Source organism: Danio aesculapii, chromosome 15, assembly GCF_903798145.1.
Source record: "Danio aesculapii chromosome 15, fDanAes4.1, whole genome shotgun sequence".
Classification (NCBI taxonomy): domain Eukaryota; kingdom Metazoa; phylum Chordata; class Actinopteri; order Cypriniformes; family Danionidae; genus Danio; species Danio aesculapii.
The window spans coordinates 12,768,653-12,785,193 of record NC_079449.1 but is presented as its reverse complement, the minus strand read 5'-3'; the positions used below and the strand labels follow the sequence as shown (position 1 = coordinate 12,785,193).

At 33.4% G+C, this 16,541-nt stretch overlaps 1 protein-coding gene across 3 annotated transcripts in view; it reads left to right on the top strand.

The window, feature by feature from the left end:
- Positions 1–1,278: 1,278 nt before the first annotated feature.
- masp1 (MBL associated serine protease 1) overlaps positions 1,279–16,541 on the top strand; it is a 28,037-nt gene continuing 12,774 nt past the window's right edge. For all 3 annotated transcript variants that reach the window (XR_008838968.1, XM_056474447.1, XM_056474448.1), the window contains exons 1-5: positions 1,279–1,399; positions 1,975–2,197; positions 10,943–11,120; positions 11,199–11,330; positions 13,853–14,049. Coding sequence is in view for 2 of the 3 variants with exons in the window: in XM_056474447.1 (XP_056330422.1) it covers positions 1,386–1,399; positions 1,975–2,197; positions 10,943–11,120; positions 11,199–11,330; positions 13,853–14,049 (744 nt within the window). In the remaining variant the exon portion in view is untranslated. The remainder of the gene's footprint in view (positions 1,400–1,974; positions 2,198–10,942; positions 11,121–11,198; positions 11,331–13,852; positions 14,050–16,541) is intronic.

Below are 16,541 nucleotides of genomic sequence, written 5' to 3'. Positions count from 1 at the left end.
AGCATATGTTTTATGCAACGGATGCCCTTCCATCCGCAACCCTTCACTGGGAAACATCCATACACACACACACACACTCATACACTAAGGACAGTTTTTTAGCATACCCAATTCACATGTACCACATGTCTTTGGACTTGTGGGGGAAACCGGAGCACCGGTTACTTTAGGTAAGTTGCTTAAAAAACCAATGATAATAGACCCCCCCCCCCCCCCATTCTTTAAGAGTTATGTCCTTGGATCTTAAAATTTATTGCAACTATCAGACATTAAAATCTAATTAAGCTCATGTTAGTTGCTGATTTTCATCTGACAATCATAAATATATTTGAATGAAAAGTTATTATAATAATGTCAAGGTATGATCTATGGTTTAAAAGAGCAGTGAAATTCCAAATAAGTATTGTGGATAAACTACATGATCAACTGGACAGAAAAGGAGCTCAGAACTTTTAATGATTGGCTTGAAGATTTGGAGGCCCCTCTAAAGCACAAGTTATACTTAAGTTCTGGTCTTAGAAAAGGTTATTACATGACAACTATTTAAAATAGGTGATATTTTGAGAGTCTTGTACATTTTCATTTACATTTGAAGACAATTAATTTAAGTTGTATTTTTTATTTAAAATTATCATTTTGAGTAAATTAATATAAAAAAAACATGTCAACAATTCAACTTTTTTGAAAGTTACACATGAATCAGCCTAATATAGTTCACACAAAAATTTAAATTCTGTCAGCACTTAAATGTGTTCCAAACCAGTTTGAGGATATATATATATATATATATATATATATATATATATATATATATATATATATATATATATATATATATATATATATATATATATATATATATATATATATATATATAAAGAATGTTAAAAAAACTTATAACCATTGACTTCCTGAGGCTGAATAAATGATGACAGAATTCACGTGTAAACCTTTAAACAAATTTTAATGCATAACCATACTAATATTCTTTAATCACCCCCCCCCCCCCCCTTTTTTTTTTCTTTTACTTATTTTGACAACGCAAGACCATAGCTAGGAAAGTAAAATGTCCAACTGTGCATTTACAATTTTTTATTAAAAGAAAATCGATTTCTTATGCAAATTGCTGTTCGCTTATTACAAACACCACCCATGTTATGTTATTGTTTATACCGAAATATAACATATTGTGCTATAGCTGGTGAAAACACTAATTGCGCCCGCCCCGAGTTCCAACATACACACACACACACACACACACACGGTCCGTGGGGGAGAGCAGAGCACTCATTGTAAACAGTTGCAATGTGACGTGTGGAGGAAAAGTCGAGTTCAGACGGGACGGCGACAGCATCTTTCCAGCAGACCGAGGAACGAATCAAGTCATGGAGCTTACACGGTAAGAACATCTCTTTAACTCCTTTAACCTTTGTCCGTCAGTAAAACAGCCTGCAAGTTAAACGTTACATTGAGAAGTTGTAACAGACAAACTGATCATGTTCGACCATTCTGAAATCAATAGTTATCATTTACTTGGGTTATTTTAGCACAGATTAGCCCACCGTCAGCACTTTAATCTAAGCGTTTATTGATGTGCTACTTGCAATATGAAAATGTGTTAATTTATGAAGTAATAATTAAATTAGCATACATACATTTAGTCGATAAACCGAGCGATACGCAATCTAACGGAAAAATCGACGAAAACCTGTCTCTTGGTTACCAATAAACGAAAGTAACGTAACGCTACTGTTCTGTAAGCAAGCATAACTTTACATTTTAAAGGTAACATTTTACGTTATTTAAGTGTTCTCGAACAGTAATTAGGCTGTTTGTCATGAATTCCCTAAATTTTAAATATTAATCCCACTTAGTTAACTTATTTAATGAATAATGAAACACATTGTTTGATCTTGTTTAAATATCGAAGCATTGTTATGGTTTAAATAAACCCCCTCTCTGCTCACTGCACAGTGTATTTGTGATCTTGGCCCAGTGTGTGTGGCCCCTGTGGACTCAGGTCATCCCACTCTTTGACATGTATGGGACCATCAAGTCTCCAAACTTTCCTGAATCCTATCCGAAAGACACAGATCTACAATGGAATATAACAGTACCAGATGGATATCAAATACGACTTTATTTTATGCACTTTGACATAGAGCCTTCATACTTGTGTGAGTACGACTACCTAAAGGTAAGTGGACCTTTTGTCTCAATCTCTATTTTAACAATTGACATTTTATTTGCTTTTAGCACATTTACAAAAAACTGTACCATATTTGCAGAAGTGTGACCTCAAAACAAGCTTTGATTGTACTTTGATGGTATCAGATTGTAAAACATTAGCATTACCCGATTATCATATTCAACTACAAAGCAATTGTGTGAATGACACAGACAAAGATGCTGATGACTGATGACTAGCCTATTTTTAGACTAATCTATTTTTCATAGACTGCTCAAATTTAGTTTTGTTTTAGCCAAGATGTCTATTAGATTTCCTTAACACTAAGTTTCTTGATGGGTATTTGCTGATCTCACTTTGTATAGAAGCAGATTGTTGCAAATTTGGAGATTTTATCACAAAATATATTTATACAAGACATTTTCTCACACAACTAGCACCTTTTTTGATCATTCAAATATAAGACCAAGTGATATTTAACTTTTTCTTTTTTAATAAATCCAAAAAATGTAAAAAATTCTGTGTTCTGTGTCAATTTTGGGTGCTGTGTGTACATTGTACATTGAACTTAAATGATTTTAGCAAATTATTTTTAACAGAGTTAAAAATTTAAGAAGGTGTGAATACTTTCCGTAACCACTGTATTTGGTATAATATATGTATGTATATATATATATATATATATATATATATATATATATATATATATATATATATATATATATATATATATATATATATATATATTTATATATATATATATATGGCAGATTTTCTGTTATTGTAACATTTGTTCTGTTCTCTCATTATTGATTATTTTCATTTCATTTAAAGACCCTGGCCCCGTTTCAGAATGGAGGTTAGGTGAAAACTCAGAGTATGTTAACCCTGAAATAAGAGAAACTCTGGGTTTTCCATTTCAAAATAGCAGGTTTGTCAAACTCGAGAAAGCAGGGTAAGTCAAACCTGTTTCTGAAAGAAAGGTAACTTTTACTCAGAGTCAGTTACCATAACCTAACCTAGTCAGGAGCAGGGCTTATTCTCCAAACTCTAAGTTTCTGTCAGTCTCCTCTCCTTTTTTAAAGACAAAGTGGTATTTCTTGCCTTAGCCTTAGTCATTTCTTGCCTACATTTCAGTCACACAAAGAACAAAGTTACAGAATGGCTTGTCCTTCTTTGGGAAAATTACAATTAGATTCAATAGTATAGTTTTAAGTTTTACCTTTGATATTACTGCAAAAAATAAATAATTAGCTTAAATTCACTGACCTTCTACAAGGACATGTACTGTAACTAGATTAACAGGATTATTACTCATTCTAAAAACTATTTTTAGTACTGCTTACATTCTACATGTCATATCAACCTCTACCACTTGATCAATAAAAAAGGCAGACACACAAGTGCACTTTTAAATCTTTTAAAAACTCAATTTTAGAAATTTTATCTTAAACTGATTAACGTGTGTAAAAGTGGGAACCTTAAACATCTCCACTCAACATTAAGTGAAGGTTATATGCATTCTTGTTCTGTCAGATTTGTTGTAGAAACTATGCAGTAGCCTATTTTATGTAATTTAATGCAATTACATCTGAAATAACTTCAAAATTACGGCCAATTCCTAACTTTTCAAGTGAAAAGTCAATAAACGTCACACATTACATTACTTAATTTTTTATTATACTTAATATTTTAAATGTAAACTCATGCATTAACTTGAGCAGCTATGTTTTCCCACACTAACTGCTATAACTTTGCAAGAGTACATCAAGTTCAGCTGGAGAAAAAAATGCTGATCTCTTTTTTTCAGATGTTGTCATGATGACTTGTAGTATCTGCGCTCCATTGATTCCTTTTAAAGTCGCAGAGTGCGAGCTTAACTCTGAATTAGTCTACTCAGACTTGATTGACCTAACTCAGATCAGCTGAAAACTCGGAGTTTTAAATCTCACTGTAAGTCAAGTCAGAGTTCAAGTTTAAACTCCGATTTGGTTGAACCTCCTTACTGAAACAGCCCCTGTTTAAGACTATTATATAGTCTTAATGGGCTGCATTTTGTGTCAACAGAAATGTAAAAAAAAAATGAAAATCTTTTTTAGAATGAAAAAACTTTAATTCTGAGGAATTTGGCTGGAATAATATTGAATGGGCTGTATGAAAACAAAACCAATGAAAATGGCCTGAATACGACATGATGACATCATAATACCGTCATCATTTGGTGACCTTTTAGCAAGCTTTTGCTACTTTTCATTGAACATATTTGGCAACACTGACTACATGCCTGCAAACACGCACACAAAAAGACTTGCACTTTGAGACCTGTTTGCAAGTTTGCATTTTCATGCCTCCAAAACACTGTATGATCAAAAGTGTTGTGTAAACCCCCTTATTAAAAACATGGTAATACTTTGTCACATTTTTGGTATATTTTTAGTTGAACTCAATATTCTTTTTATCCCCTTTTCTTGATATCGATTTTAAAGGCTGCTCATTTCCGACAAATCACTGAGCACATAGATCAGTCTAGACGTGCCTAAAAGATCTTTTGTAATGTTTATTGTAAGCCTCTTACTTTAAGTCTCGGAATCTTGTTGTTTCAATGGGTCAGAATAGCATTTGATAGACAGGTCTGTGACAGATGCCCTGGTGTCCTGGGTGGATAGAGTTAATGGCATTTATTTCACAAGAGCCAATGTGATGCCCACACCATCGGGGGGCATATTCATATTCAAATACCCTCAGTGGGCGCCACAGCAACCTGCTATGGAAACAAGCCAGCAGACCAAAAACCGGGTGGCAGACAAAAAGTTCACAGACACACACAATGAGCGTTGCACATGTGAACATGCGTACAGGGTTTTAAAGTAGAGCTTAGGAATGGGCCGGTATAAGATTCTGATGGTATGATAACCTTGGATAAAAATATCACGGTATTTTGGTTACTGCTCTAAAATAAGTTCTTTTTGGGTGAAAAACTATAACTTTTTTCCCCCATTGAGCACAATATTTTTTATTTAAAAAAATATTTTAAAAGTTTTGGAACAGTAAACATGTCAGGCTAAATAATTAAAATACACTTACCAGCCATTTTATTAGGTACACCTTACTAGTACTGGGTTGGACACCTTTTGACCTTCAGAACTGCCTTAATCCTTCGTGGCATAGATTCAACAAGGTACTGGGAATATTCCTCAGAGATTTTGGTCCATATTGACATGATTGCATTAAGCAGTTGCTGCAGATTCGTCGGCTGCACATCCATGATGTGAATCTCCCGTTCCACCACATCCCAAAGGTGCTCTATTGGATTGAGATCTGGTGACTGTGGAGGCCATTTGAGTACAGTGAACTCATTGTCATGTTCAAGAAACCAGTCTGAGATGATGCATGCTGTATGACATGGCGCGTTATCCTGCTGGAAGTAGCCATCAGAAGATTGGTACTAATGGGTCCAAAGTGTGTCAAGAAAATATCCCCCACACCATTACACCACCACCACCAGCCTGAACCATTGATACAAGGCAGGATGGATCTATGGTTTCATGTTGTTGACGCCAAATTCTGACCCTACCATCCAAATGTCGCAGCAGAAATCGAGACTCATCAGACCAGGCAACGTTTTTCCAATCTTCTATTTTCCAATTTTGATGAGCCTGTGCGAATTGAAGCCTCAGTTTCCTGATCTTAGCTGACAGGAGTGGCCCCCGGTGTGGTCTTCTGCTGCTGTAGCCCATCCACCTCAAGGTTGGACATGTTGTGCATTCAGAGCTGCTCTTCTGCATACCTCAGTTGTAACGAGCGGTTACTATTTGAGTGACTGATGCCTTTCTATCAGCTTGAACCAGTCTGGCCATTCTCCTCTGACCTCTAGCATCAACAAGGCATTTGCACCCACAGAACTGCTGCTCACTGGATATTTTCTCTTTTTCGGACCATTCTCTGTAAACCCTAGAGATGGTTGTGTGTGATAATCCCAGTAGATCAGCACTTTCTGACATACTTAGACCAGCCTATCTGGCACCAAAAACCATGCCTGGTTCAAAGTCACTTAAATCACCTTTCTTCCCCATTTTGATGCTTGGTTTGAACTGCAGCAGATCGTCTTGACCATGTCTACATGCCCAAATACATCGAGTTGCTGCCATGTGATTGGCTGTTTAGAAATTTAGTTGGACAGGTGTACCTAATAAAGTGGCCGGTGAGCGTATATCATTGACCTGTACTGTCTTCATTAGTTTCAGAAACACAGATTTCTTTTTAAGTTTCAGATATAAAGTAAAGCCACTGTACTGTTCAGGTCTATTGCATGTTTGTATGTTGGTGTATTGACATGCATTCATTTTCAGTGAAAGGCAGCATGTCCCACATTTGAACTTTTTTTTTTTTTTTTAAATGTTATTAACCTTGCCTCTTGTGCAGTCATTTAGCTTAAGGTGTGTCTGGTGAAATAGCTGTGCAATTACGATTCTTGCATTGGCATAAGCATGTCTCACACATCTTTGGTAACTGTGGGTTACTGTCCGTTCACTGACACGGGTAAAGTAAACACTCAAGCTGGGAGCCAGATAAGAGACATGTTTAGTGCTGTTTGTGTGTGCATGTGTGAGTGTTTGTGAGCACAATGAAGACTTGGCTGTGGTCTCGGTCTGCAGTGTTTGCATGTTTGATTGACAGTTTGGCTGTCTGCTGAGTGTAATTGTGTTCATGCGGATGCCAGTTTTTGTGTTTGTGCAGATATTTCTTAAATTGAGGGTTTGGCAGCATTCTTTGGTGTAATTTGTGAGGGTACATCCAAAGCAAGGAGAGTCTGGGAGCGTTCAAATTGTGTGGCTTTTAATATGTTCATGCAGGTATATTTAGAAAACGGGAATCTTTTCAGCCTTTTAATTGTGTCTGTGTGATTTACTCGCACTGATGGTTTTGATATTATTTATTTTGTGGAAAAAGATGAAATGCTGTGGGGGAAAAAGCACCATGAATGTTCTGCTTATAATGGAAAAGTAACAATTAAATAGAGACAACATGGAAATGAGTAAATTGTGGGTGATTTATCACTTTAAGTGTACATAAGAAGTTGCACAAAGGAAACATATATTATTGCTTGCAATAATATATTGGATATTATGATATTCACTATACATGTCAATAGATTATTTTGGTTAGCAAATGCTAAAAAAAAAAATTAATGTTATCTTATTATTAATGTTATTAAAGGGGCACCTATAATGAAAATCAACTTTGGAAGTTGTTTAGGCAGAACTTTGTGTAGGTACAGTATAGTGTGTCCACTGTCATATTGGAGTGATATAAACCCAACAAGTCTCTTTTCTTGACGAATTTGCAGTGATTTTGAGGCCCACTGCAACGTGACGTAGAAGTGTACTTTTCCCCACCCACCGAATTGATTGACAGGCACCATGTTTCTATAATAACGTGTATAAACATGTCCACAGAACATTTTTTCGCAAAGAAATTGGCATTAAAACATGTGTTAACTCTAAAATCACCATAGCCATGTGGTGTCAGTAAATGCTAATATATATATATGTGTGTGTGTGTACTGCAAACGGCATTTTTGTGAGACTTATCATTTCAGAAAGGCTTGAATAAACTCCACCACAAATACCAACGCAATCTTACAGCAGTTCGTAACTTTTTGATTTAGTGGCTAATTCATATGAATTCGTACAATCTAATTCATATAGTTTAGTATGATCTGCTCATCACCAAATTATGGTTGGGTTTAGGGGTGTGGTTGAGTGCCATGCCTCCTTTTTAAAATCGTACATTTTCATACGTCTGAACTTGTACAAATTCGTACGAATTAGCCATTAAACTGACAAAACTGCAAATACATGGAATAAACTTACTTGGTATTTTTGACTAATGAGCTGTATTTCAGCTTCATCCGAGCCTGTCTCTGTCACTGACTGCTGTTTATCTGATGTAACGCATGATGAGAAGCAGACACACACGTGTGACTGGTGGGCGGGGAGAAGCAGCTCATTTGCATTTAAAGCCACAGGCTACAAAATCAGCTACACTGTACTCAGACTCCAATGGGCCGATTCTGGAGGCTATAATAAATTAACTAGTGGGTATTTAGAGCTGAAACTTTACAGACACATTCTGGAGACACCAAAAACTTATCTTACATCTTGTCAAAGCAGTAAAATAGGTGCCCTTTAAATAAAAGTTTGTTCAATTTTAGCTATACAAGTAGATCCCAAAAAATGTATAACTGTCTTGTGTGCGTCATATTGTACAGTGGATTTGTGGAAATCTTATGGGTTTGTATGATACAATAAAACAATAAAATATTGTTAATCATTATTCAACCTTCATTGTCATATGAGCCTTCAGAAAACTAGTTTTGTTGAACCTGTCATCTATTTTTAATCAGAATTTCTTGATGAATTACATCGAAAAAAACAACAACAACTACATATTAAGTATATTTACATGAAACATGTATCTACTGTATAGAAAGACACATTAAGGGCTCTATTTTGACGATCCATGCGCAAAATGCAAAGCGCAGGGCGCAAACGCATTAAGGGCGTGTCAGAATCCACTTTTGCTAATATAAGGACAGAAAAATCCGCCTTGCGGCATGGCGCATGGTCTAAAAGGGTTGAGCTTATTTTAATGAGTTATTGGTGTGTTTTGAGAATAAACCAATCAGAGTCTCATCTCCCATTCCCTTTAAAAGTCAGTTGCGTCGCACCATAGCGCATTTGCTATTTACATGACAGACTTTGTAAGTTTAAAAACTGAACCCTTCACTAGAGACAAAACAGTTAAATAGAGCAACTACAGCGTGAGAATGAGAGATGAGCCTCATTGTTTACTTTTGCTTTCACTCTCATGGATAGGGAAACTTCTTGTACGCACAGACATCCATTAGCCTATAAATAATTAATTTCGCTTGTTAAGCGCAAAGATTTGTTTCAAAACTATTTCTAAATTCAATTCTAATTTCCAGCAAACGAATAAATGAACAATAATGACGAAGTGTGTTCAAAAAACTGAGTTATATCCTAATACACATTCTATGCCCCATATGGTCTAAAACCTGACAGATGGGCAAATCTAAGCTTGTTTTTCATAAAAACAAATATAAATATGCATATAATAAATAATACTGCTAATAATGATAACATACAAAAGCAAATTGTTATAAATAAACTGAAAAAGCCCCCCGAGATGAATAAGGCATGAAAGTACGGTTTTTTTACTGATTTATGTAGGCTAGAAAATATTATGTTTTGTAATATTTTAATCCTTTATATTTATATCCTATATATATTTTAATTATTTTTCCTATGTAAAGATATTTGTGTATTGCTGTACATCCTGTTTGTATTAATCAGTGTGTAAGCGAGGCACATAACTAACGCGCTCTGCTCTGGACAATAGACCGGCTTTGTTCTGGTCTATAGAACAGTCTATTAAAGTTTCTCAAAATAGCAACGCGCCAGCAATGCACCTCAACACGCCTTCTTTTTTAGACCAGAACGCCTATGGGCGCACATATGAGCGCAAATGCATTTGCTATTGAAACAGCGTGGCACAAAACTTCAAAACGACTTTTGCGCCGAGCTGAAACTAGCTAGCAACAATTGCGTTGCGCCTTGCGCCACATTGCGCCGAGTATATGATAGGGCTCATAGACTCAATGGGATCATTTTGCCTGTAATTTGTGTTACACAAGGGAAAAAATATTGCCTGCAATAATATATTAGATATTATGATATTCGTTATACATGTCAAAATATATTATTTTGGTTAGCAAATGCAAAAATACTGATATTAAGTATAAGTTTTGTCAATTTTAGCTAAATAAGTATATTCAAAAATATTTAGAAGTATGTTATGCGCACTAAAGCTGGATTTGTATGATACTGTAACCAGGAAGTTAGTTGACAACGGAGTAAGGATACACATGCAGCTTTATTTAGAAACGTGAGACACGCAAGGGTCAATCACAAGAGCAAACAGGTAAATAGAGGGTAATCTAGAAGTGTAGTCGAGGTCACAGGCAATAAGGTCAATACAGGTGGCAAACAACAAAAACAAGGAAACAAGGCAGGGGTCAAGAAATACATAAAGATACAGGAAACGCTTTGTAATGTTACAGGGATTAACCAGCAAGACTCAGCAAAGTGTTTGTGAGCTGTACAAATAGTTCATGTAATCAGCCAGCTGTGTGTTTGTTTAATCATCTGAGTTCCGGTAACAGGTGTGTGTGAGGTGCATGACAGGATTTGTAGTTCATAAGGCGACAGAATTGTAGTCCGGGTGATGGTGCATCCAGCGATCTGCAAGCCTGGGTCATTGGTGATCATGACATATACAATAAAAACTATAATATTCTGAATCAATAAATCTTCATTCTCATATGATCCTTTAGAATTGTTTTTGTGGAAATTGTCTTTCATTTTTATTATAATTTCTTAATGAATGTCAAGAAGAATACATATAACAAGTATATTGTTACATTACACATGTTCATTCAAATTATGTTTACCGTTTATTCAAACTACTTATTTAAAATGAGCTGAAACAACACAATGCTTGAGTGGGGGGGGGGGGGGGGTGTAACTTAATTGTTTATGTTCAATCCACTTAAATTTGTCAAACTAATATGTTAACTTGTTTCCTTCATGTTGTTCCAACCTTTTTTACAGTGTATTAACTATACAGAATCAGAATCAGGGATCATTATTACTGTAATTTGTTTTCACACAGGTATATTCAGACATTGAGGAACTGGCCATGTTTTGTGGAAGAGAAAATACAGACACAGAACGGGTTCCTGCATCTGATATCATCACGTCTCCAGGAAATGTGCTCAGTGTGGCTTTCCGTTCAGACTTCTCCAATGAAGAACGTTACTTTGGATTTGAGGCCCACTTCAGTGCGACTGGTGAGTGTTTCGATTAACAAAATCATGTTTGGGTTCCGGTTTCTGACAGACATTTCCCTTTATTTCATCTTTCTGCAGATGTAGATGAATGTAGAGACAGAAATGATGAAGATCTTGTCTGTGATCATTTCTGCCATAACTACATTGGTGGCTTTTACTGTTCCTGTCGTTTTGGATTCCTGCTTCATTCCGACAACAGAACTTGCAAAGGTAGCGTTTGAGGATCACAGAAATTAATGACATTCCTAGAGCCCCAAAATTGTGAGATTTTCTCTACTTGCATGCTCCATGCTCTGGGTTTAGCGGATTTTGGACTTTGTCTGTATCACTGAAAGTTGCAAGTGATTTTAAAAATAGATGCAAAAGAGGATTTAATTTTTAGAATACAGAGATCCCTCATGTTGTGCCCAAATAGTGAACTGAGTTCTCTGAAATTGTTTGGGTTTGGGCCAGAATTACATTTTGGATAAGCGCCCAAAACAAGTTGTGAATGTGTATCAGTACATTTGATCCGTGCATTTGGTCTTAAACAGCAAAAGATCACACACTGCTCTTGATTTTTAGAATTTTTTGTAATTTTAATGAGAATTAATCCATATTTGATTTATTCAGTATAATCTAGGTAGTATTTATATATTTTATTACTTATATTGTTTACATTTATGTTGGGATTTATTTTACAGTTTTAAGTTTTTTGTATTATTATTATTATTATTATTATTATTATTATTATTATTATTATTATTATTATTATTATTATTATTATTATTATTACTAATATTATTATTATTATTGTTGTTATTATATTTTAATCTTATTATTATTATTATTAAATATTTATATTATTATATAAAATATAATATAAATATTATATAATATAATATTATTGTTATAAAATATTTATTATTATAAAATTAAATTATTATTATTATTATTATTCATTCATTCATTCGTTTTCCCTCAGTTAGTCCCTTTATATATCAGGGGTCTCCACAGTGGTCTGAACCGCCAACTTATCCAGCATATGTTTTACACAGCAGATGCACTTCCGGCTGCAACCCAGTACTGGGAAAAATCCATACACACTCAGTCGCACAAATACACAACAGCCAATTTAATTTATTTCTATTCACCTATAGCTCATGTCTTTGGACTTTTAGGGGAAACCGGAGCACCCAGAGGAAACCCACGCCAACACACACACAACATGCAAACTCCACATTGAAATGCCAACTGACCCAGCCGGAACTCGAATCTTGCTGTGAGGCGACAGTGCTAACCACTGAGCCACCTTGTCACTCAATATTATTATTTTATATTTGAATAATATTTATTAATATATGTATTATTATTATTTATTTTTGGCTGATCTGAATAAATTATCCTATCTTTGACTGAGGAATAATAATATGATCCAAACCATGATCTGTTGCACACCTACATGAGTAAATATCCTGCAAATGACTGAACTACTGACCAAATAGCATTTTGCAGGTCACTAGAACAGAGGTTTGACCCATTTCTTTTTCTGCTTAGCTGCCAAACAATGGCAGAGTTTAAACATTGTTTATACTGTATGTGGCTTGATGAAACAAATCCTTTAATTCTCCTAATACCCCTGAAAATGTTAATTAGTCAGTTAAGTTCACGTCACAACTAGAAAGATCATTCCTTTTGAGTGTATGTGTTTGTTTATGCACTATTAAAAACTGCTTTTATATTTATCAACAGTTGCCAAACACCCATAATTCACAGTTGTTTTCTGTTTATTTATGCTTTCAAATGACAGAAAACGTATGGAAACTTGACCCCTGCTTTAACAACTTTTGATGTTGAGAATTTATATAAAAAAAAGGCTTTTATTGACATATTTGGTAGTTATTTTAATAGGAAATTATGTACAGTATTTATAGAAATCAGTAAAATGGCAGAAAAAGTAGCTGTACTTGCATGAACACAGATAATATATTGTATAAACTTCTAATAATGTTAATATAAGTAACTTTAAGCCACATTGTTTATGTTTTCAACATCACAAGATGTCAGAGCAGAGAATTAAGCCTTATAATTTTATTTAAAAAGCGTAAATAATTGGAAAATTACAAGTCACAAGCTACAAGCAGCTATTAAATAACAGTTTTTATGTTGTCTTCATGTGTATAACTGTTTTAGATATCACTTTTTTATATTTGCTTATTTACACATATGAAAACCAAGCAGTCAGGAATTTGCTTTGAATTGCATAGATATTCGCAGTAAATCTCATACCATTGGATTATCTAGGATTAGTTGCTGGAATTCCTTATTAAAAAGCAGCGCTTTAGATTCCTTACAGTGTTGCGTATTTCAACTAATTAAAATTAGCATGTTTGTATAATGTTTGGAGATGTTGCTGTAATAGGTTGTAGTGTTAGTTAATGTGTGTCTGTTTTATATCCGGCCTTTGCCCTCTCCTCTACTGATTGTAGCCAAGCACCAGCAGCTAAATATTTACATTGTGGTGGTCAGTGAGTTGTAGATGAACTTCAAACACTTGATTAGAACAGTTGCAAGCTCTGAAGCTTACATGCATGTCAATGTAATTGTTTAATTCTTATTTCTGAGGGATTTTAAAAGCCATTTTAGTGTAGATACACTTGGTGTTTTGTCATTTTATGATTGCTGCTCATGAACATTTTTGCTTTGGATGCCGAATGATGCTGAAACATAAAAGCCTGTGTTTGTAATTGCAGTGGAGTGCAATAAGAATGTGTACACGGAGCGCTCTGGAGAAATAACCAGTGCTGATTTCCCAAAAGCGTACCCCAAAAGCTCCGAGTGCAAGTATAGCATTGAGCTTGAGGAAGGTTTTCAAGTCAGTCTGGAGTTTGATGACACGTTTGATATCGAAGACCACCCTGAGGTCTCCTGCCCCTATGACTTTATCAAAGTAAGATTCCTACAGCATTCCTGTGAACATTTGTGTATTTATTTTATGAATATTTGAATATACAGTTGAAGTCTGAATTATTAGCCCCCTGGATATTTTTTTAGCACATTTCTAAACATAATAACTTTAATAACTGATTTCTAATAACTGATTTCTTTACCTTTGCCATGATGACAGTACATAATATTCACTAGATATTTTTCAAGATACTAGTATTCAATTTAATGTAGGTTATTTATAGGCAAGTTAGAGTAATTAGGCAAATCATTGTATAACTGGTTTTGGTAACACTACAGTAACTACTCTGGATGAATCATTTATTAAGCTTTAGCAAATAGTTCATTCATTATCTGTTAAGTATTAATGCTACATTAATAGATGTTAGTAAGCAGTTTTAAATACAGCTACAGTACAAATACTGTATTCTTTACTTAAAAGCACATAACAAACTAGTTATTTAAGAGTAGTTGGTGCTATTTTGAGATAATTCAGAATGCACAAGTAAACGATTAATAAACTATTCAAACTAACATTTATAAATCTTATTATTCAGACATATACTAATAGTATGTTAATAGTATGTTAATGCTTTATTAAGTCAACTTCATCCAGTTTTGTGATCTAATCTAAAGTGAGGACTGTTTATGCTTTATAAATCCCTATAAATGACAATTAAAGGCCCAGTTCTATTCTAAACAGGAAAAAAGGAATATAAATAACTTTATTTATTTCTATTCATGTGAAGATACACAAATGAAACTGTATCAAATGAAAAATAAATCCGCAATCTTATGTAAAATAAAATTACTGTACAGTTTAAACTTCACTAAAATAGCTTTTAAAATGTTGTATCATAATACATTGTTTAATTAATATAATGTTGTTTTATTCAATTTTATTTAATTGTAATTATTCCTATATTTTGACACTTCTGTTATTCTGCAGTGTTTAAAGTTACAGTAATTGTATTTTTTTTTTGATAAGATTGCAAACATTAATTGTTCATTTCATACTAAGCCTTTAATTGCCATTAATTATAGATTTATAAAGCATACATAGTCCTCACTTTAGATTAGGTCACAAAACTGGATGAAGTTGAGTTAATAAAGCGTTTATTAACATACATAGTAACCATTACTAAATGCCTAAATAATAAAATATATAAATGTTGATTTGAATAGTTTATTAATCATTTTCTAACTCATTCTGAATGATTCTTAAAGCCACCAACTACTCTTAAATACAAAGGATTTGTAAATAATGCAATACTAAATTGAATGAACAATTAATAAGTAACAAAGTATGAAAATACAATTATTAAGCACATTATAAACATGCGTATAAGTCAAGAATACAGCATTTGTAGCCGTATTTATTAACTGCTTACTAGCGTCTATTAATGTAGAGTTAATGCTTAACAGATAAAGAATTCACTATTTGCTAATGCTTAGAAGATGCATCATAGTGTGTAGTTATTATAAAGTGTTACTCAGTGTTCTGTAGAAATTCGCTTGCTTAAAGGGGCTAATAATATTGACCTTAAAATGGTGTTTAAAAAATTTAAAACTGGTTTTATTCTAGCTGAAATAAAACTAATAAGACTTTCTTCAGAAGAAAAAATATTATTGGAAATACTGTGAAAAATCCCTTGCTCTGTTAAACATCATTTGGGAAATATTTGAAATACGAGGGCTAATAATTTTGACTTCAACTGTAAGTCAAAAACGAGACAGCATCAAAATAAACGGACAGTGATTTTTTTTTACATACACTAAAAATATATTAATTGCAAACGAGACTCTATTTTAATGTATTTGATAAAGCATGCAATTATGTCTTAAAATATGACAATAATATTTGATAATATGCTTTGTAAAAATATGTGAAAAAATGTTCCATCATGATTAAGTGTGGCACAGAGATTTATTTAAAAACGAAACGATATTCTTGTCATACTTATTAAATATATAAAAATATATTACATTTTTATTATAATTTAAATGATTTACAACGTGTTATTAACGTAAGGGTACAACCTTAAATGATCGTGGCAAATATAAAGAAATAAATAGACAATTAATAAGTAGTTTGTGGTGACACTACTGAATGATGGTGAATTATTGTTCTAAATACACATGACAATGATTTTTGGTACATAAACTACTACTACTGTACATTTAATGGCATTTGATCATTTCATAATAAAGAGTTACAGATAGCTTATAGATCAGATCATATAATTTAATATAGCTTATTGTTATATAATGCCACATATATTTATATACATACATACATACATACATATATATATATATATATATATATATATATATATATATATATATATATATATATATATATATATATATATATATATATATATATATATATATATATATATACATCTCTAAAGAAAAGCATTATCCTAAATATTTGCACTAAATTAAAGGGCACCTATGATGAAAATCATCTTTTGTAAGTAGTTTGGACAG